Raw genomic sequence first — 22984 nt, 5'->3', positions numbered from 1 at the left:
ATTTGATAAAAAGAGGAAAATACAGAATACTTATCTGTCAGTGACGGTTGTTTTCAGTCCCTTCACAGTGTTTGAGTTGTAGATAATATTTATTTTGAAAGCTGGAGTGATCCAGGGACAACCTGTGTTTATAAATTTTGTTTGCCAAAATAAATAGCCTCTTGTTGGTAGATACAAAGCACAGATGTAATAACCATGAATAGTCTCATGTAGATGCTTGTTTGCTTCTGTTGTCCAAGCAGCTCTGGAGCTGATGAAGAGCTATTAAAGGTAGGCAGTAATAGACCAGGAAATACTGACATACAGATACCTGAATGGTAGCTCAGGGTTTTGTGGTTATGTTTTCTTCTATTTGGGTTTTTTGGTGTTTTTTTTTTTTAAGATTATGAGCTTTGAGGGTGCTGAGGGACCTATGCTAATTACAGTAAGAAAGAAATAGCGCAGATTTGACTTTGAAACACAAAATCGGGTTTATTTGATACAATGAAGATTTCCTAGAGCTGATACTTTTTTCTTTCCTATACTACATAGGTGGCTCCCTTGCTTTGTTTTTCTGCCCTGTGTGGAAAACCAAAACAAAGCTTATTTGGCAGCAAAACTGCGGCCAGGTGCAAAGTGTTGGTGTTTCTGTTGGAGAGCTGTGCTTGCCAACAGTGCTGGAAAGCTGTGAGCTCTGAGGCCATCCCTGTAGCTCACCCTGTGCTACAGCATTGTAGCCGTTCTTTCCTAGAAGTTGTGGGTAATCCCCGTGGAGCCCAGAGAGGGAAGATGATAAAAGCTGTCCCTGTTGTCATTCTGGATGCATTCCAGCACACCAACAGACAGTACAGTTGAGCTACTTGGGTAGCCTGGTGACAAGCTACATCAGAAGAGATGAAGTCAGATCTGCAAGACTGTGGAGGAGTGCACAGAGATGCTCTCAGAGCAGCAGCCAAGGCTGTGTGTATGGAGTGTTCTGGAGGCACAAACACTCTTACTCCTCCCACACTGGGAGCCAGAGAGAGCTCAGCTTGAAGGGAAGCAAGAGGCGTGAGACCAACCTGCTGCCCTCACCAAAGCCGATCCGTTCAGGCTCCGTGATGTCCTGTCCAGGTGTACACAGCGTGCAGTTTGCATCTGGCTCTCCCCCAGACAGCCAGCTGTATCAGGAGAGCATGTGCATATTTGCCTACAAAAGGCTGTATAAACATACCCTGGAAGAGCTTGGCTTGCTAATCTGATGACACGCAAAGGCTGGAAGGAGGAAGAGCTTTTAAAGTGAAGGACAAGGTTGTCACAAGAGCAAGGATGTATATATTAGACTCAAGTATGTTTAAACTGGAAATTTGAAGGGATTTTTTAGCCATCACAGCAACAGGTTCTTGTGCAGTCTTCCAATAAGCAGAACAAGGACAAAATAAGAACAACTTTAAGGAAACGGGTTCTTAATTTTAGAATGGAAATTAGATGGCAGGCTTGTTGTAACGCAGTAAAATAGACCAAGCTTTCAGATAAATTGAAACCCAGAACCCTCTTCTCCCCCAAGATAAAACTCGTTACACAACAAAGCATAAAAGTAAATTTACCCATGTGCAGGCCTTAGTCCTCTTTTATCTGTGTGTTTTCTGCTTTTATTCATAGTTTTTAGTTTGTTCTTTCTAATTATATATTATAGGAGTTTAAAAAAAAAAAGTTTTGGTACTGAATTCTATGGGTTTTATTGGAGGAAGACACGTGGAGACAAAGGTCTTTGGAGGGAGAGAAAAAGTTCCCATAACACAGTAGGCTTTAAATGTATTTCTGATCTGCATCAGTAAGCACAGACTAATTGTTGTGAAAAACACCAAAGAGCTAGAGGTTAAAGTTCCCAGGATCTAGAGATAAATGCTAGAGTTCTTTATTCAAAAAGGATTAATTGAGCATAGCTCAAGAAAAATGAAGGATATTTTCGGTAACAAACCAAGTATTAGTAAATGCCTTATAGCTGACTTGTCCAGTTCTATTTTTGTCCTGTATGGAAGGTCATATGATATGGTTAATTGTTGCTTCAGTAAACAATTCAGCTGCAAAACAGTATTTCATTTTTGTCACTTCTGAGTAGATGATTTCAGAAAAAAGAGGAAGAATATGAAAGAAACAAAATCCAATGGAGAATACATATGTCCAGATGCTCACTTCAGCCTTATGTTGGAGATGCACTTGTTTCATTTTGGCAGCATTACTGGCAAGGTATCTCTGCAGGTGAAGTCAATGTGGAAATGTGCACCTCCTCTGTCTCCAGTGAAGGACACTTGGCCTCATTCCAGATTTGGGGCCTTTTAAAATATGTAAAGAGCTGATGGCCACTAGGTCACACTGCTGCTGGCAATCTGGCATCAGGGAGCCCACAGTGGGACAGGGCTGGTGGCACTGTGTGGCATGTGCATTGAGCACTTGTCATGGTGCCGGGCCTCTGCCACCAGCCACGTGGGGTTGTGGCCCAGGGTGGATGTGGTGCTCAGCAGAAGCTTCATGGCTGTGCTCTTTTCAAAGGGCACCTGCTCAGTCAGGGTGCTCTGCTGCTGCTCTGCCTGATAGGACAAAGAGATGATTTCCATTTTTATGCCTTTTTGTCTGACATTCTTCACAGGCATGAAATGTATAGCTGGTTCCTTTATGAAATGGGCAAAAAATACCCTGAACAGCTGGTCATACATACTGGCTGATCCAACAGGCAGGTGCCCTTATCAAGTACTTTGGTGAATAAGCTGCAAAATCTGGAAAACTGAGAACTTAAGCCTTTTCTTCCAAGCAAGAAAGCTGGTCCCTTCTTTCAGTTCTTTTGTAGTAGAGCTCTCGTTCAGTGAAATTATTGACAGCTGCATCTTTGGCACAAAAGCTCTGAGACTTTTGCTGAGCTGATGTGCCTTGCTGTTCTCCCAGGATGTTGTTGTCCTTTTCCTGGGGGTATTGGGTTTGCATGGCCAGATTTTGGTAGCAGGAGTGGCTTCTGTGAGAAGCTGCCAAAAGCTTACCCATGTCTTGCAGAGCCACTGCCAGGTGGCTCCAAGATGGATGTGCTGCTGGTCAAGGCTGGGCCAACCAGAAATGGTGGTAGCACCTCTGAGTTAACATATTTAAGAAGGGGAAAAAATGTTATAGAGAAGATGTAATTATGGCCAGGGCACAGCAGAGTGAGGACATGTGAGAGGAACAACTTTGCAGACACCAAGGTCAGTGGAGGAAGGGGAGGACTTGCTCCACACAGGGGAGCTGGGATTCTCCTGCAGCCCCTGGTGCAGGCCCTGGTGAGGCAGCTGTCCCTGTGCAGCCCATGGAGGTCCATGGGGATTCAGAGATCCACCTGCAGCCCGTGGAGGGAGACCCACACCAGACCAGGTGGATGCCTGAAAGAGAGCTGTGAATCCATGACAAACTTGTGCTGGAGCAGGCTCCTTCATTAAGATTATAGCTATAAAATTGAATTCTGCAGAGAATGGATGATAATACCAAAAAAACCCAAGCAAATAAACAAACAAAAAACCCCCACAAAACAAAACAAAAACCCAAAGAAATGCAAAAGGTAGTGCTTCTATTTTGATTCAGTAATTGTTTGATTTAATTTCTGAGCTAGTCATGTTATGAACACAGCATATGGTAGCACTACTGTTATGCTGGAGTACTTTAAGTCTCAGCTTCAGAGGATGTTGAATTCTTTAAAGTACTCTCTCTTTTTCTTTTTTAAGCTAAGACAGAAACAAAAAAATGTTTCGGTGCTTCCACTTTTTTGCACTCCTTCAGTTTGAAAAGCTATTTGTGTCTGTTTTAAACAATAAATAAAGATAAATTAAAAGGGACTAACAAACGCTTAGGAACTTGCTGAATGCCTGTTGAGGTCAATGAGAAGCTTTCTGCTGACTTGAGCGAGCAGGTTATTCATGGAGAACAGTCTAACTAATCATCAGTGTGAACAATGTGACAGAACTTGGATTTTGCTTTCAGGCTTTTCAATAAAATGTGAACAGGCATGTTTTTTATGAGTGCAGAATGGATGAATTAATAACAGTCCTTGTGCATCACAGGGACAAGGTGAGATAGAGAACTGAATGTACCTGCATAAAAGTACCAACACATACATACAGACAGGGAAAAATCACGGAGCTTGTGGTGCTAAGGCCCCCCTGTATGGATTTGGTTGTGGAGTGCATATACATGGGCAGCGATGCTAAGAGGATTCTGCTTTTAAATGCTGTATATCGATGGCTGCCCGTCAATGTCTGGGATTTAGAGCACAGATTTAATGCAAACAAAAACCTACCCTTGCATTTTACTGCAGAAGTTCATGTGGCTGTTTACAGTGTTTGGCTGCAACCCGATACACCCCACAGCTACAGCAGTGTGTCATGGTGGTTGGAGGTTGCAGCCTTAGTCCAGTAGGTCCCATTTATTTTGTCAATAAGTCCGTGACACAGAACCATTTATATGATTTGTTGCCTGATGAAGCAATTGTTTACATTTGAATAGAAGTCCAAATTGCTTTTTTTTTTTTAACGTATGAATGACTGCTTTATTGGTTCATTAATCCCAAGCTGTAGCAGTCTCTCATTTGTATTTGTAATGACCCCCAAATCATTACAGGTCATATTTGGCAATGCTCACAAGTTTCTAAGTCAGTAATCTGCATATTGAAGAGTCCATGGGTTTGGTGTTGTCTCCTTGCAGTGAGCATCTAGGAGATACTCTCGTTTGTATGTTTTTGTTCCCCTTAGGGATACTTGTGTGTATTCAGGTAAACCCCCTCTTTGCTGCTCCACTGAGTGCAGAATATCTTTATGGAGGACATACACAGAGGGAGTTTTGTCTGTCTGCCTTGTTCTCTCTGCGCCCTATATATTTTGGTTAGGATGAATTGCTGTGAGAGAAAAACTTTGTGGGCTGTTGGTTTGACTTAAAGACATGAAGGCAAGAGCAGCCCTGACTGTTGCTGCTGTGGCATGGACTTGTTCAGTGTCTCTCTCCAAAGCTTGCTGTCCTTCAAGTTTGTCATCACAGCACGAGGGGCACCCAAATTGCCTTGTCTCTTCTTCACAGTTTGTTCTGGATTGGTGTGTACATGTGTATGTCCATTCATACCTGTGTGTATGTGTATTTGTGTGGGGAGATGTTTGTCCAATGTTTGCATTGCCTGCACTGAAACAGTGTCTAGCTGTACCGCCCATCTCTGCTCTCATTTTGATGTTGCTGGGAAGAAAAAGAAAATCTGGCATTGCTGGTTCTTGCAGGGTTGTGATTAATCTTGAAATGATCAGTGCTCTTCCAAAAGCCTGAGCCTCTAATCAATGTAATATGCTGGAACTGGTCCTCCTTCCCAGCCTCCTCTCCTGGTTATGGTTAATGTCATAGTTTTTGTTTATAGTGCCCCTTTAAAGTCGGAAGAACTCAAGGACTGCATGTATGAAGAAGCTCTGGTTCCTGAAGGCCTCTCTAGGGCTTTGCAGTAGGTGAGATGCCTCTGAACATGTGTTTCTGGATAGAGAGCATGAAACACACAAAAGCTCTGGAATAATCCTTTTAGTCTTTCAACTCAACTGTGCCAGCAGGCATGATCTGCATGGCAATTGCCCAGGAGGGTGTGTTGGGTGAGGAAAACATGTCCCTTCTATTCAAACAAATTCCTATTCTGCTTTCATAGCTTACTTTTAACACAGTACCTTTGACTGCATGTCAGCATTTTTTCAGTGGTTACAGCTGGTTATCTTATCAGAAAGTTTCCCTGCTGGAATATATATTCAGGTTGTTAACACTTTCCTTTTAAAGCATGTGAGCAAGCTTCAAGTTGGGTTTGTTTGGGATTTTTCCTGCTCCATGCACAGATTGCTATAAATTGTTTTCGTAGTGTATTAATAACCTGCTGGGAAGTGAGATAGATGCCTGGATTAGGTGATTTACTTATTGGCATTAAGGAATGCCAATAGAAAGTCAGGACCTGTAAATCCTGTAAATCTGAATGTGCTGGAGCACATACTCATAATCCAAACATATTGTTCATGGACAGGAATGATTTGTCAATTTGTTTGTTGTTTTTTAATTTTCTTTTTGTCTTTTGTCTTTCTTTCTTTTTTTTCTTTTTCCCCCTGTGTTACCTGGGGATTTTATGCCTCCTGCTATTGAGTTAGCTGGAACAGCAACATATCCCTGGCTGTCCTCCAGGCTAATGGAGAAGGAAGTGTGGTCAGTACAGCTCAGTGCCCTTCAATATAGGGACAGGCTTTTAGGGGCCTGTGGCCAGATCGAGCCAGAGGTGCCCAGGCAGGGGGCTGGATGGTGCCCAGGGGCATTGGTGACTTCAAAAATGAGTCCTTCCCATGCCAGCAGCAGGGCAGGAATGGAAATTTCTCACATGGGAACCAACTGCTGCTGCCAGCAGCGGACAGCCTTGGATTTTGAGAGACCCACATGTCATATAGTGGGTGAGAACTTTATGGTCAGATCTGCCTGACAAATCAATAATGTAGGACAATTAATCAACACTTAACACTTCTGAAGCACAGCACAATCAGTAATGACACAGACATTTTGCCCTCAGTAGTTCTGTTGATTTCAACTGTGTTTTTCCTTTTTCCCCTGAAGAGGTTGAGTTAACAAGGCTTTACCAGCTGGGTGGGTATGAGCTTTGCTGTATGAAAATAGTCTTGTCTTGAGCTTGGCTTGTTATTTACTTAAAGTAGTTTTCTCACTGAATAAGTTTAAAACCTCAGAGAGCTGATGGTTGCATTCTGCATACTTCAAGCCACTAGTCAAACAGCTCTTGAAGTGTTTGCTCCTTTTGTTGTTGATATATTAGGGCTGTTTATCTTCCTTTGCAGGGTAAATAATTGGAAAAATAGACCATAGCACTGGTAATGAAGGAAAATATATATAATAGATACAGGTGAGGAGTAATGTGACTTTTAATGTGATGCTCTCAAAATGCCTAGTGAAGAAAACAGCATTGTTTGTGAAGATACTTTGTGAATTTAGCAGTTGCTGGAACCCTGTTGCCTTTATTGCCATTAACTAATCTGCAGTGAACAGTTTTAGAGTGCTGCTGCTTCACAGATCTTCAGGTGTTTCACTTTGAGATTTTAGAGAGAGAGAGGTAAAAATAAGTATTGTCTAAAAAACCTGGCAGATCTTTACCAAAATTAAGTAGATTGTCATATAATTGAAGTCACTTGGAGTGACTACAAATCTTCCACTCCTTTTCAGGGGAGCATCTGTCACGTGCAGCAGTTCAGTAATTCTCATCTCTATTGCAAAGACAGTGCCTGTTACAATATATTAATTAGGCAGCTATTGCAACTTGGCTGTACAGAGGGAAGTGAAGCAGTTGACAGTTCTGTGCTCCAGAGGGACAGAAACAAAAGGGTCATGAATTCTGCTTAGCCATGGACACAGAGCTGGATCCGAATTTGTGAGGAAGTACCCTTATGTGAATAAAATACCCCTTTTGTAGATTGTCATTGGGATAAACTAAAATGTTACAGAAGGTGCAGGAGGAGTTTTCAGCTTTCTCACAAATGTAAAGCATTTGTCACACTAATACATGTCAGTTGCTACTATTGCAGGCTTCAGAGAGTGAGGTACAAACAGAAGAATGATGAAAAGCAGATAAAATTCTATTCAACTACTAAGCACAAAAATTCACCTTAAGGTATTACTATTTTCTTCTCATTCATAGCATGGCCGGACCCCCCTGCATCTTGCTGCCCACAAGGGTCATCTCCACGTTGTCCAGGTTTTGTTGAAGGCAGGTTGTGATCTGGATATTCAGGATGACGTAAGTAGATACAACTTTTTTACTCGGGGTGGAGCAGAAAAGGTGATTGGCAAATAACCACAGACCTTCACCTCTTTGAAGCAGGATTAAATGAAAACAAAATCTGTCTATTTTCCAATTCAGAGGTGTAACATCTAATTTGGAGATGCCAAAATGCATGGAAAACAATGTAAAATGTGGTGGTTTTCAGTGAATAGCTTGGTCCTCTTGCTCAAGCTGCAGAGCTTTATAAGACCTCTGCTTGTGCCAGGCAGGTGTGGGAGTCATCACCTGTCACTTCTTGTAGAAATGCACTAGGAGTTCATTGTGGGAACGTGCTGGAGGAGACCAGGTAGGGGACACAACTCAGTGTGATGTTTGCCTGAAGTGGGAGATGCTTTTTGAGTAGACACATCCCTCAGCATCCAGAGCAGCTGCCCATAGCACAGTGCTGTGCCATGGGCAGAGTGTCCTGATGGCACCATGCTTCCTGGGGGGGATGGTCACATCTCTCAGGTTGTTGTGTGGTGAGGCATCAGCACAAAGACAGCTTTGAATTTAGCAAATGGTAGTTTGTTTTCTTTTGGTAAAATACATAAGTTACTATACATTTCTTGGGTTTCTGTAAGAGTAGTTCTAATCTTAGACTGGGCTTTAGGGTGCTTTGGAGTGACAAGAAATACAGTTTTAGTTCACTCACTCTGGTGAAAAAGGGTGTAGGCTGAAATGTGCAGCAGCAGTTGAATAACCATGATTTCTTCAAATTAGTTGCTAACTTCTGATGGCACACTTTTATGACTAGTAGGACACTAGAAATGTCTAGGTGCCTTTTGAAAATGCCCATGGGCATTTGTTTGTATCTAGAAAGTTAAATGTGTGTAGCAATTGGAAAACTGGTTTCTTTCTCTGCATGTGTAGCTGATTCCCTCTGAGACGTGAGCAGTCTGCCTGACAAGCTTGGGGCTGGGGTACTGATACGGCCAGCTTTCTACAGAGAAACTTGTTTTTCAAGGGAGAAAATTTGCTTCCTGCACTCTTCAGGCTTTCTCTGTGCCCATCTGTGAAATGGAGCAGATTTGCAAGTGCAATGGGAGAATCAGTTTATTCACATGTATCCTGGGTATGCTTTTTGACTTCTCCAGGCAGAAATGATTCATTAGGTATTTAAGGCAAAATTGCAGATACTTTACAAATACAGTCAGTTTTCCTGAGAAAACTCCTGCTTTAAGAAAGCAGTAGCTTCCACTGACTTGGTCAAATTGTGTTTCCGTGGAAACTGATTTTTGAGTAAGTCTGGTTTATTTGTTTTAATCCTCTAGGAATAAAGTCTAGGCTGTTTATATGTAAACATGATAGCCATAATGGAAAAAACAGTAAATCAGTGTTTAGCATCATTTCAGTTCAGTGAAGAGTCTTGCACTTGTAGAACTACTCAGCTCATAGAAGACCTATTGTCTTGTGAGCTTCTCAGGGGCTTTGAATACTGCTTCTAAATGTGGTGGTTAATATGAGCAGGACAGATGCATGCTGGATTCATAGATACTGTTTCTTTAAAATGTATTTTGATTTGTAGCTCTGTATTTAGTAGTAGTAATTTGGTTGGGATTGAGGAGAGCCTCAGGAGTTGCTGAATCTCAAAGGGTATATTTGGATTTGTCTTGGAGGAGGAGGAAGTCCAAAACTCCAAATGAAGATTTTTGCTTGTGATAGGTATTAACTAAAATATTTCTGCTTTCCTTTTACATAGGTCTTCAAAGAAAGTTCTGTGTTTATGGCTTCTCCTTGTAAAATTAATTTTTATAGTTTATGCCCCACAGAATATGTTTCTACTGTCTTTTCTTTGGAATCTGTTGATTGTGCCTTCTGTCACTTTTACTGTGTGCTTATATGGAAGTGAAGGCATCTTAGTCTCAACTGTTGATTAACATCTGTATGTTTCATTACTGTTTTTCAGGAACACAGATTTAGGTTGAGATATGAAAATGCCTGTGAGAGTGGGGAGTATTATATTTAATTGAAAAGCAAATTATTTTGGTGATTTTGATCTATGGCGTTGTTGTGATACCACAAAAAAAAAAAAAAGATGACCTACATTTTATTTTCCTAAATTACAAGAGAAACTTAAACACTTTATTCTAGATTTTGATCAAACTGAAGACTAAGTTTTAATTTGCCAGACGATAAGCAGAAACTTAAAAGCTGCTAAATGTTGTGGAGAGATTAAAATGCTCCCTTCATGTTCTACAGATATATTCTCTAGAACGGTAAGAGCCATAAGAATTAGTTGAACAATGACCTCCAGTGGCCTGGAGTGGGATTATTATGAATTTCAGCCGGTGGAGTCCAGCTCTGTAGAATACGCCACTCCGGGAGCTGACTCCTTCCTTCTCCCTGCCAATACTGACAACTCTTACTGGGATCCCAATGCCATCTCTGAGTGGTCAATGAGTGTCCATACAGCACACACCTCAGAAATAGTCCAGGAGAAAGTTGTCCCGGTGAAGGAAATCAAGGATGAAAAAAATAAGAGAAACCAGAAGAGAAAGGCTAGGAAGGAACCTAGAAGATCAGAAAGAGAGAAGGAGGTTAGAACTCTTGTGCATCTCTCCTGTCCTGCGCCTGTCGCCTCTCCCAGTGCATGCTGCAATCCCTGGCGCGGTGCTCTGGCATGGCCGAGCTCCCTGCGCTGCATGGCTGCATGGCCTGCTTGGCGCTCCATGCTCTGCATACAGTTTCCTGTCCTGTCTGCACCCTTCAAAGTCTAATTGGGAAAACAAGTTGATTTAAAACAAAGGCCAGAGGCCCTGAAACTTCCCTTCTGGAAGCTCCAGTTTAAGCAGCAGAAAATTAGCTTCAAATGGAACAATAGCCCAGGGTTCATAATAATTTCTAGCTGAATGAAAATGTGCAAAGTAGCTTATACCTGTGGTGCCATTTCATTTAAGCTGTAATTTGTTTTGTTCATGATTATTTTTCATGCCTTGATCACTTCTGCTGATCATACATCATCATTTATTGGTGCAGAGTGAAGTTGTTCTTAGCTCTGTATCATGACTGCCTCTCTGTAGCAAAAGAGGAGGAGAGCAGTACAGAGGCATTGAGAAACATGAGAGCATATTCAGTTCCCTTTGTGTACAACTGCTTCAGGATATCCACACATTCTTGTATGCTCCTGCAAGTATTTAACACTTGGTTGTATTTTAACTTTAGAATATTTTGATACTTCTACTGTGAATTTAGTGGATTGATTTTATATTATATGACTTTACAAGCACCATTCATCACTTTGTATCAGGGAGTGAAGCTGTGAGTTTTTGCTTATTTTGGTTGTTTATTTTTTGGTTGGTCAAAGTTGTGGAAGCTCCATCCCTGGAAATCTTCAAGGCCAGGCTGGATGGGGCCACCTGGTCTAGTGGAAAAGGTGTCCCTCTCCTATGGCAGGGGAGTTAGAACTAGATGATCTTTAGGGTCCCTTCCAACCCAAACCATTCTATGATTTTGGTGTAATTCTCTTGTAGCAAGATAGTCTGTTGATTTCTGCAAACATAGAAGGACAGTGAGGAGGCAAAGTGTGACATGGGAGAAGGGCTTTAAAGGAGATTGTACTGTTGGATACTCTGGAGAATAGGAATGTGTGGGAAAAAATATGGTGGTTTAGGCTGGGCTCTTTAAATCAGAGAAAGGAAAAAGTAGCATGTATTGCAAACTAACGTAACTCAAATCTCATTAGCTTGTGTCAGTAGACTCTACAACAGAGACTCCAGTAACCCAGAAGAGCTGTCAGCAGGCTACCTGAGACTGTATTGGAATTCACTTGTGTCGTTTCCTTTCCCTTGGGGTGAACTTCAGATGCAAATAGATGCCTGCCCAATTTCCAAGTGCCTGCTCCCAGTGGTTGCATCCACTGATTTAAGTTAGTCAGCACATGAGGAAGCTCAGGGAGATAGTTGCAAACACCAGGACACTGAGCAAATGCCACCAGCCATGCCAACACAGAAGTGCTAAAGAAAGGGTAATGTTGAAGTCCATGGGAAAAATCAAGATTTAGGTGTTTGCCTTTCTTTAGGACTCCCAGCCTGTTAGGCTCTTGTAGTGGTTTTGATTGGCCCAAAACATCAGTAAAGTATTTTTTAGCATCTAGGAGAAGTTTGGACCCCTCAGAAGCTGTTGTGGTAGGCCTGGGGAGGTGTCTGAGGGGTGGGGAGTGGCACAAAGATGGCTCCTGTGTGTCCTGAGTGAAAGTTCTGGAAGTTTTTACATCAAGTCCAGCAGAGCCAATCTCTGATAGCTCTGAAGGTGATGGACATGCTGCCGGCCAAGTTTGGGCCAATTAGAGGTGCTAGTTATGCCTCTGTGAAAACATATTTAAGAAGAAATCAAAACAAGGTAAGCACACACTTCTTCGTAGTTGCAGGAGGAGGAGGTGGAGGTAAAAATATGTGAAGGGAGAACAGCATGGAGACACCAAGGTCAGTGAAGGAGGTGGGGGAGGAGGTGCTCCAGTGTTGGAGCTGAAAACCCTCTGCTAGCCGTGGTGAAGGCCATGGGGGGAGCAGGAGGTCCCCCTGCAGCCCATGGAGTCCACAAGAGTGCAGAAATTCACCCATAGGCCACGCCAGAGGAGCAGGTGAATGCCTGGAGAAAGCTGTGATCCAGTTTGGAGACTCATCAAAAGAGTTAAAACTGCAAAGGCCTTACAAGGGAGAGAAAGGCCTTGCTCCTGGGATGGAAGCAGCCTGGCCTTGGCTCAGGAGAGTCTGCACAGCACCTTATGGACAAAAGAACTTGTGTTTTAGCAGAATTCGGGCGGGATGTTGCTCGTGGGAGGAACCCCCGTGGCAAAGTAGAGAACTCCTCTCCCTGATAGACTGATCAGAGGACCCCTCAATCTGCCCCCTGTCTGTGTTGCTGGTTTGGAAAGAGGGAAGGGGGGTGAGTGGAGAGACTGGTTCTTAAGAGGGAGGGGGTGAGAGCAGGAAAACTGTCTGGAGAGAGAGAGAGATAAGTAGAGATAAGAGTATTTGTAGTAGAAGAATTGTGGTGAAGAATAGATTTATGGACCTGCTCTGTGAACTGAGAAAATACCCCACACCCTGCCCCCCTATCCGAGCTTGTTGGTTAAAAAGAGGAAAGGGGGTGAATAAAAATGGGTTCGTAAGAGGGAGGGGGTGAGTGAACAAAATAGTGTATGAAAAATTTATTTTTGCCTTGCATTTATCCTCCAACTCTGTGTCGGGGTTTGACCCTGACTAAACACCAGGCACCTCAACTCTCTCTTGCTGCAAAAAAAACCTGTAAAAACACACACCAATTTCATTAGTTAAGTGAGATAGGACATTGGTAGGACGATGCACGGAAGAAAGGGCAGACAGGCTCTAAACTTAAAATTGCAAAGAGTGATTTAATTACCTAACAGAGTTGGAGGATAAATGCAAGGCAAAAATAAACTTTTTCCTGGAAGCAAGTGTTTAAGCCCTCTGTAAAGAGCATGGTTTCCCCCTCTGTACATGTACCTCCTTCTGGGCAGGGGCCCTGTTATAGGTAGAGCTCTCAGGTATGCAGTCCTGCATCCTCTGCATCAGGGGATGCAGATTTCTGTCATAATTCCCCAGTGTCAGCCTCCTACTATCCCAGTGAATACTGAGATTTTTTCCTAAAAGTGGAGAACTTTCAACACTGCAGTGCTGTCATGGCAACACAAACTGGGCGAATACCGCTACCTCTGGGCTCCTGTGGAAGAGCCAGTGCACTGGCCTCATTTTGAAGGGTGGTGGCTGTACCTGCAATATGAATGGAGTTTCTTCCAGAAAATGTGTGATGAGGGCACTCACAGGGCCAGAGAGAGGAAGAGAACTGCTTGCATTGGAGCTGTGCAGGGCCAGGGGGTGTCATGCCACTGCAATACAGTGCCCTGTACCCGCCTTGCAGGCTGACAGGTCCAGGGTGTTGGAGTGGAATCTCCTGAGTTTCAGTTGCCTTCAGGCTAGGCAGAGTGTGAGAAAGGGGGCATAAGATTCACCTATGTAGTTTAAGATTCACTTAGTGCCTTACTTCTGTTGAGCCTCACCTAAGTCTTTTTGGCTTTGGGCCCACTCTGCATTTAGGCAGACTGTTGTTTCTGTCAAGGTCATGTTTCTGTGACACAGCACTGGAGTTGTCTCTCTTCATTCTGCAGTCTGTTCCTACGGCATAAATCTCTTGCAAATAGGATCATAAATTGTGCCCAACATAATAGTCTGGACAGTTAATACGCATTTACCGGTGTAATTGCTCTCTGAGCCTCTGCAACAGACCCCTAATGCTTTGCTAAAGGCACAATTCTAGTGAGTGCTTTCAGAAACAGTTATTTTAGCAATTAATAAAAGATACACAAGTCAGTGATTACACTGCCTGAAAATTCATGCTGTGAAAAAAACACAACTCATCTCTGTTCTCTGATTCCATGAAAGGCAAGGCAGGGATTTGCCCTGCTGCCGAGGGGGAGGCAGGGCAGTTAAAAGGCAGTGGTGCAGGCACTATTATTTATAGGATGGCTGTGCTCTCCATGGCTGGGTTGCTCAGTGACTGTCACACAGAAGCCATCACAACCTGGTGGTTCAGCTTCCACAGCACTTTAAGCAGTTTAAGGTTAATGTTTATGCTGAGGTATAAGGGAGCAGCTGACTTAAGTTCTGCCCTGTCCTGCTGGTTGAGGGGCCTGGTGGTGGTAGGGACAGACCCTCACCAGGACATTGATATGTGCCTTCTCTTCACTGGGAGGCACTGCAGTCAGTGAAACAAGGTCTGAGAGATCCCTTGACACTCCCTGTTACAGGATGAAGCATTTATTTTGTCCAGTCAGGGTGTGGGTTGGACCTCACTCTTGGATGCCTGTGCAGGGAAGGTGTTAGCACCAAAGACCATACCTTGGGCAGGAGGCACCTGAGCCTGCCATTTGCAGAACATGAGTCCCTTCACCTCTGTAGGCTTCCATTTCAGAATATATTCTGGGATAAAGCTTAGGCATGTCTGAAGCTGTCCCAGTGCTGCTCTGCATTCCCAGTGTATGGCATCCCAGCACACAGCTTGGGTGTACCAAGGGAGATCTGGTCTTGCAGCAGTGAGGCGTGCTACTTCCTTTCCAAATAGACAAATGTGTTTGTTTTAAATTAAAATGAAATGCTGTTAGAAGTAGCTGTCATACCAACAAAGCCTGAAAAGCTGAATAGTCTTTGACCTCACTGTAGTTACTGTGATGGGGACAGGAACAGCATTGATTTAAACTATCCCAGTAAGAAGACCCTTAATTACAAACCAAATCCTGTACAATCCATTCCTGCCCCCAATCTGGTCTTCTCCACAATAATTTTCCTGACTGTAAAGCAGTAGGAACCAACCATTCATTGTTCAAATTCCATCCACTGCAATGGCAGTTGCCATTTTGTTTTAGTCTGTTTCATGGTATCTTGTGTAGGTTTGCGGGTGCATCAATACCACTTGGCAGGGGTAGGTTGGCAGATTACTTTCCATTTCATGATGGTCAGATAAAATTACTTTTGCACTGTCCCACATTACTCACTAGTGCAGTAACAGTAGCTATGCCATTATAAAAAATCAGATATCAAGTTGTTCCTCAGTTTGTTGGTGAGCAGATTTCCTTGTAGTCATAGTAACTGGTAACTATTTGACATTTATACTTGTGAGATAGTATAATTTGGACATTTTCCATAACATTTTGGTTGTCTTTGAATTTGGAACAAATACAAAAGTTCAGAGCACTTACAGTGCTGTAAATTTTCCAATACTTTTTTTGTTTTTAGGGAAGTCCCACTTCCTGGAAGCATTACTGTCTTTGTTTGAAATCTCTTAAAATACATTTCTAGTCGCAAGAACAAAAGTAAAAATACATAACCTCTAGAAACAAACAAAATAAATAGCAGGTTTTTAAAAAGCACCTTCAATGCAATTCTTTAAAATCAACTACATGATTATAAGGCAATTTAGTGATTTGCTGGTAGGTTGTGTTTGGCGATGTTAATTTTTTTATAGATTAATAACTATTTTTATGTCATTAGCACAAGAGAACCCCACCAAGAGCAATTTTAAAGTCAGCTGCTAATTGCCTTTGAGAACAAATTGTTCAAATAAGCCACTTATCTAAAAACTTAGACACTGTAGAACAGAAAATTCAAAAATTCCTCTAGTTGTAGTATTTAATATAATATGCTACTATCTGATAAAGATTTGTAGCAGAGAAATTTTGTATCTATTTAGGGCTTGCTTCCCGCAAGATTTTTTTCTTTAGGACACATGGCATATCTCTGCCCTGCGTGTGTTTGTGGTAACCACTATCTAGATAAGCAGAAATGGGTTGGATTCCCAACCTGTTTATTCACCCCAGAAAAGTCTGTGTGCAGCTTTGAAGCCTGTCTTTGTTCCTGGACTCAGACTGTGCTTCAGCATTGCTGGTTCAAAGCAACTTCAAAGGAAAGCCAAGACTTCTGGTTGTGGCAGCAGTGGAGCTACTGCAGCTCATTTTCCCATTGATACCTGTCTTACATCCCTACTCACTGCTTCATAAATCCTTCTCTTGCCCCTTTTTTATCAGGTGCTCACCAACATGTACATAAAAATATATAGATAACCCCTGACGAGCAGGGACAGTGGTTAAAGTCTCCCTAGTCTTCAGTTTCTGGAAGGATTGCAGAAAACTAAACTTTGGCTCTCTAGCTCAGCAAATGAGTTCAGCAGTTGCTAGAGAGGAGCTAGATGGGCAGTCAGACAAGATGACCACATCGGCATTATTTCTTTTGGAAACTTGGCCATAAAGGAAATAAACTGAAGTAAGAGACTTGCTTGTTGCTGCTACATTGCAGGTCAACGAGAAATGAAAGTCGTTTGGACCTCAAGATTGCTCAGTTGATGGAGTGAAACAAGTAGATGGTCCTGCAGTTGTGATTTTCATCATAAAGTTCCCTCCACTCTTAGCACTAATTGGTAAATTCATCAGAGGTGCTGAAGAGACCAATCTCATCTCATGCTCCTTATCCTAAGCAGGCCTGATGGAGCAATCAGAGCCAGAACAGGAGAGCCTTATCCAGTTAGTGTAAGTCCTGGAGGATCATTATGATGAATTACGACAGCCTGTAATTCCCTTTAGTTCCCTACAGATACTGTTGACTATTAGACACATAGAGCCAAATGTGTTCAATTCACTGCCTTCTAATACTGCCATGTTTTTGGAATGCTTCAGCGCTGTATACGGGATTGTGATGACTTGCAAAATTCTGTGAATGGTTTGTAGCTCTCTAATACTTTCAATAACTTCATTAATCTTGGAAACTTTAATGGTAGTTATTTATGGGGACTGTTTTCAAAAGCAGCTAGGATTTAAACAGTATGTGTGTCAAAGATGCAGCCCCTCTGTGTGTTGTCTGCATTTCCATTGAGTAAAAATGAGGTGGGAATTGTACCAATTACGATTTTCCTTCTTTTTGCAGGGTGACCAGACAGCATTGCACCGGGCTGCAGTTGTAGGGAACACTGATATAATAGCAACTCTGATTCAAGAGGGCTGTGCTTTGGACAGACAAGACAAGGTAACAGACAAAACCAAAGCTCTGTGGGATGACAGCCTTGCCAGTCAGTAATGTTAAGGTCTCAGAAAGTTACAGTTTATACTCCTTAGTAAGTGTCTGATGCTTTGAGAGTAATTGGAACAATTCCTTTGAACAAAGCTGTACCGTATCTTTAATACAAATTACTGATTTAGTTACGCTTTTATATTAGGCTGGTAGTTTCTGGTTTAAGAGTCTGTTCTCAGCTCATTAAGGGATGAATTAAAGGAATGTACAGCCATACTACGCCCTACACAAAACACTGCTCAGTTCCCATGATTATCCCAGAAACTTGAGAATCCCAGGCTGTAAGTTTAATTTAGGAGTAAGTATAACTAATTCAAAGTTCCAGACAAATAACAATGTTTTTACCCTCTTCTAAAAATAAAATAGAAAGTAAGATAGTAGGAAATGAAAATATTTTTAAAAGGGCTTAAGATTGTTGGTTATGTAGCACCTAACCTTCTCCTCTGGTGTGTGTGCTCTTCAGGATGGGAACACTGCTCTTCATGAAGCTTGTTGGCATGGATTCAGTCAGTCTGCCAAAGTGCTTGTTAAAGCAGGAGCCAACGTTCTTGCCAAGAACAAGGTGAGACCCGTGGAGGAGGAGCTTTCAGTTCTGGTCTAAGGTGGCTGATTCTCAGAACTAGAGATTTCTGGCCACAGCATTTCTCAGCAGGTGGGAGACCAGCTCTTATTGGGATTTTTTCTTCTTTTTCTTTTCATTTATCACGCCTGGATGGTTCATCCACAGGCATTAGGAAATTCATATTTTGACAGCTGACGCAGGAGAAACTCAATAACGCGTTGAATGATACATTAATTACAGCTGAGGAACGTTGCCATTCCTGTGGAAATCTCCATGGTGCTCTAATTTATACTGAGGAGATTCATTGTGATTGGTGTTATTTAAAATGGAAATGAATTGTACTAATAAGAAAATGGTATTGAAAAGCTGTTTTTTTCTAGAAATTAAACAGCCAAAGGAATGTAAGCCACACGGGGAAACAAAACAAAGTACCTCTTACAAAGTTCTTCCTAATATATTAGCATAGTCTCTTCCCAGAGTCTTGTAATGAACCTGGATTATGTTCTGTTTGGTATTTATAATACCTTGAGAGCCATTTAGAGGAAAGAGTAACAAAGGAAAGGGTTTTAGTTCCACTCTAATTGTTATAACTGTGGGGCACTTCAATTCAGTAATTCAGAAGTTAATGGAATAGTCTAGGGAATGGTGGTAGCACCCCATGGTGTGAGCAGAGTCAGGGTTTGGATGACTGTGCTGCTGGGTTTGCCAGATCATACGGCTGGCGTTGTGCCCTGCATTACAGGGAGAAGGCTTTGGGATGGCTTTAGGGGATCTCTGAGCATTTTTTATAAATATGTCTCTAAAACAACAACTGAAAGGGTCTGGGGAAGAAAGGAGAGAGCTGGTCAAAGTCTAAGATTTAGAGTAAAAAGGCAAGTTGCCTGGGCACAGTGTTTCTGTATGTGCACGTGTATATATGCACTATGGAAGCATATGTTTGTACAATTGTGGTGACTTTGTGATCTGTAATTACATCATCTTCAATATTATTCTATGTGTATTCCTTCTTTTATATTATTTTAACTATCGATTTTTATTTTCTGTGATTACTTTTGCTGTAATGTCCACCTAGATTTTTATCAAGGGTACTTTAGAAAACTTCCCATGCTTGCCTATAAAGTCTTGTGAACAATTATGCTTCTATCCCTGGATACCCTTGTCTGTGTATACACATCCACTTCTGTGCACAGGTGTGGGCTTAAGATGCAAGTCTGGTTATCCTGTGTGCTTGGGTGTCTTAGGGAATTAGAAGATTTAGCTTACAATCCAGTGTATGTCAATTGGAGGCAACCTCTCTGGGAAGGTATGTGCACAGAATAGCTCAGCAGGGTTGGTGGCTGAAATATGACTAGCAAACTTAAATACTGCTTGAGCAGTCCTGTGCTGGTATTTGATGTCTTACCCACAGAGTCCTCTCCCTTTGCATTTCACTCTTTGAGTGGTTTTTAGTGGACAAGATACTTTCTCAGGAGCTGCTGCAAATGTGGGAAACATACATGTTTGCATGTGCTTTTACCGCTTTTGTTTTCAAGAAAAATTAAGAGCTTAAGTCTACTTAATCCTCAAATGGTTTCTCTGTTGTCTCAGCTTTTTGTGTTACTGATGACAAGACATTACCATTCTGACAGCTTTTCTGGCAGCCAGGGTTGAGTGCCATGTACAGGAGCATCCCACAGGCTGTTGACTTACACCTGGGAATTGTGTGATTTTGGATGGATGGGACAGATATGGGCTGCTAGATTTGCCAAACCTGTGAAGCAGCAGAAGATGGAAAGGATTTGACACTGTGTTTCGGGTAGCTGTAGACTTCCTGTAAAGCAATCGCCCTGTTGCGATTGCTTTACAGGAGATGCAGTTTATTTTCAGTCAAGTTGGCTTAATAAAACCTCTTCTGCTGTGATGGATCATCCAGTGAGATCAGTTGTAGCCTTCTTTTCCTATTCTCCATCAGTCTGTACATTTCAGTGAAGATTCCCAGACTGATACAACTGGGACCCTCTCTCCGTCTCTGAAGTTGGTGAGAGATTTGTCACCCCACGGGACACGAGCCGGATGAGCCAATCTCTGAGCTCTGACTGTTGGCACTGTGATTCTTTCGGGACCGAGGTCCTCACCTGCTGCACAGGACCTCTGCCTTCCAATCAGGGCCAACCTGCTGAGCAGCAAATGACAAAGGCATTGCAGAGGCTTTTCAGAGATATACCCAGGAGGGAAAAAATTGACAGTTAAATGCAATTTAGCTGAGAAGAAAAATGTTCATGTCTGCCCCAACTTAGAGACTACATTCAGGTCTGTAATGTGGAACTGAAGACCTAAGACCATATCTAAGAGTTGGCCTTTTGTAATTCAAACTGTGTAGCTTTGATCTGTGTCTTGAAAGCAAGGGGGACAAATTAAAGGACATAATCAAGGTGAACAGGCAGTGTAGTAAATCTGGGAAACCCTTTTACCTGAGGTGATTTAATTTCTAGCTCCCAAGAGCCAAAAACCCTGAATGTTTTCAGGCCAACAAAAGCCAAATGCTGCCAGAAAAACTTGTGAGACCAATAAAATTGTTCACCGTGTTAGAAAGGCAATACAGAAGCCAACACTTCTTTGATTTCTGTCCATCTCTGCATATTCGAGGAGCCATAGCATGTGATTCTCTGGGGCTTGGGTGGCTTTTTGCCCTCCCTTGTTATCTTAGATCGAGACTGGTGTGCCTCCTGAACATCAAAGCTTCTTGGTAGCCTAAAATCTGCCCCTGCCCTGGGAGAGCACCTACAGACCCAGCCAGACTTCAAGCTGGTTTGTGTCGCAATTGTAAGGAGACAGGAGCTGCTGTGACCCTGGTCTGCCCAATACCCTACAGCAGTCGTGGCTGGGATCAAAGATCAAAGATCCTGTGCCATGGCAGTTTGGCTTTTTGTATCAGTGCATGGGAAAAACCTGAAACACAAGAATTACAGTTCTTAAATACTTAATATTGTTGTTTAATATTAATGAATGAGACGGTTTCTAGAGTTCTTTCTTCCTGCAAACACATGTGACCAATCCAGATATCATTAGACTGTTCAATTTCTGCCTTTATTATCCCAGGTAAGCCATTGCCAGAATAAAGAGGCGATTTCAGTCTCTGGGTTCAATCAGCTCATATCTTTGGGAAAATAACAGTTTCCCACCTTTGGGTGTATCTTCCTGTGTGAAGACCTATGAGGTTTTATCTTTTTATGCTTATGTCCAATTTCTAAATATGGCTTTTGTGTTTTCCTGTATTTTTCTAAGGCAGGTAACACACCTCTTCACCTGGCTTGCCAGAACAGCCATTCCCAGAGTACTCGTGTTTTGTTACTTGGGGGATCTCGAGCAGACCTCAAAAATAATGTGAGTTTTGGAAATAGCATGTTCATTTTTGTGTGACTTTGTTTTAGCTATATTGCTTTAACTTGTAGAAATACTCAGAAAAGCCTTAAGCTGTGATTTTTATTATAAATTATATTTAAAAAAACTCCACAACTCAACCATTGTATTCATCATGCAAGGTAGGACTGAGAGATGAACTAGTCATACCCATCGCTTGAGCAGGGGATAGAAGGAGCCAAATGGGGTTTTGCTGTTGCACAGACAGTGGTGAAAGCCTTCAGGCCTGCAGATCTTACACACTGCGTGTTGGTCTGTCAAATGAGGTAGATTCAAGGTAGCTTCAATTTCAGACAGCTTTCCTCCTATTTTATAATGATTCTGGCATGAAAAAGAAAAAAAAATCTACAAAAGGAAGCCAGATGTTTTTGTCCCTGGTTGATAACAAAGTAGGCAGAGAAATGGAAACCTGTGGGGTTTTGCTTCCAGCTCCCAGGCTCAACTGCACAAGTGCCACCCTTCATAAGAATGCTGCTCTAGCCCTCTGGCCCCCACTCCTCATGCTTTCTACATTATGTGCAACCCTAAGTTAGAGAGATTCCAAATTGCATTGGTTTGGAGTTCAGAAGAACAGATTTAATGGAAAAATGTAACTTAACTCAGGGTTTGTAGTACCAGTAAAATAGCATTTTATAATTCCAGTGTTTTCCAGTATTTCCCATCAATGGTTAAAGAATTCATGGTCTCCCCTTGTGTCACCCTAAACTTGCTAAACTTGCTAAACTTTCCCACCCATGACAGCAAATTTTGTTCTGCAGAGAAGACAGCATTGCTGTTCTGTGGAGGTGTATGGTGTTTACTGCTCTTCCTGAATTAATAGGATTATTTCATCCCTGAACACCATGACAAGTACAGGCTTTCTCACTGTGATTACATGCTCAGAGCTTTGTTTCTGTTTGCAGGCAGGAGATACCTGTCTGCATGTGGCTGCTCGTTATAATCACTTGCCCATCATTAGGGTGCTGCTCAGTGCTTTCTGTTCTGTCCATGAAAAGAACCAGGTCAGTGCATGAACCTCATTGTGACTCTGTGCCCTTTGCATACAGCCAGTTGTTGGGAAGAGGAATTCCTACCCAAGTAATCCTGCTTCACTCTGTGTGTTCCACTGTACCACCAAATGCCTAAGCTTTTAAGAATATCCTTAAAGTAATGGCATATCAGTGGTTTATTATTTTGCCATCACATTTGCATTATTTCTTTAAAGCATTGCTTATTTATGAGGTGATTTAATGATCCTATAGCCATTACAGAGACATTGTGAAGCATAACTCACTGACATTTCAATGCTACTAAAGTGTGAATTCCTCTGGAATACTTTGCTGCATTTTGCAGTAGGGGGAATTAAGAGGACATAAAAGTGAAGACAAAATACGCTCTAAATTCAAAGTAATGATCAGTCCAGCCTAGGATTAATCATCCACGGTTGTTTTATAGAGAAGTAATTGATTGCTGTACCTATAGCATAGCCTAATTGGGTGCTAGAAGAGAATGCAATTAGTACATTAAAATACGTTAAATCTGCAAAATAAACATATTATGTGGTGTGTAACCACATTTTCTCATGTTCCTGGGAAATCTTCCATGTGTAGCTGAGGATCATAAGGATGTTTTCTGAACTGTACATTTAATGCTCTTTCTTCACTA

At 42.1% G+C, this 22984-nt stretch overlaps 1 protein-coding gene across 9 annotated transcripts in view; it reads left to right on the top strand.

Moving 5' to 3' along the window:
* ANKRD6 (ankyrin repeat domain 6) overlaps window positions 1–22984 on the top strand; it is a 95830-nt gene that overhangs the window by 59462 nt on the left and 13384 nt on the right. For 5 of the 9 annotated variants that reach the window (XM_085056348.1, XM_085056349.1, XM_085056351.1 and 2 more), the window contains 5 exons: window positions 7679–7777; window positions 17236–17334; window positions 17843–17941; window positions 21206–21304; window positions 22243–22341. In XM_085056348.1, coding sequence (XP_084912474.1) covers window positions 7679–7777; window positions 17236–17334; window positions 17843–17941; window positions 21206–21304; window positions 22243–22341 — 495 coding nt within the window. Of the gene's footprint in view, window positions 1–7678; window positions 7778–10003; window positions 10342–17235; window positions 17335–17842; window positions 17942–21205; window positions 21305–22242; window positions 22342–22984 lie in introns of those variants that run through there. The other 4 variants (XM_085056345.1, XM_085056344.1, XM_085056352.1 and 1 more) reach the window with 3 other exon arrangements.

The sequence above is a fragment of the Lichenostomus cassidix genome, chromosome 3 (genome assembly GCF_008360975.1).
Source record: "Lichenostomus cassidix isolate B80296 chromosome 3, HeHo_3.0, whole genome shotgun sequence".
Classification (NCBI taxonomy): Eukaryota; Metazoa; Chordata; class Aves; order Passeriformes; family Meliphagidae; genus Lichenostomus; species Lichenostomus cassidix.
The sequence above is the reverse complement of the archived record's forward strand: the minus strand, read 5'-3'. Positions and strand labels throughout refer to the sequence as shown.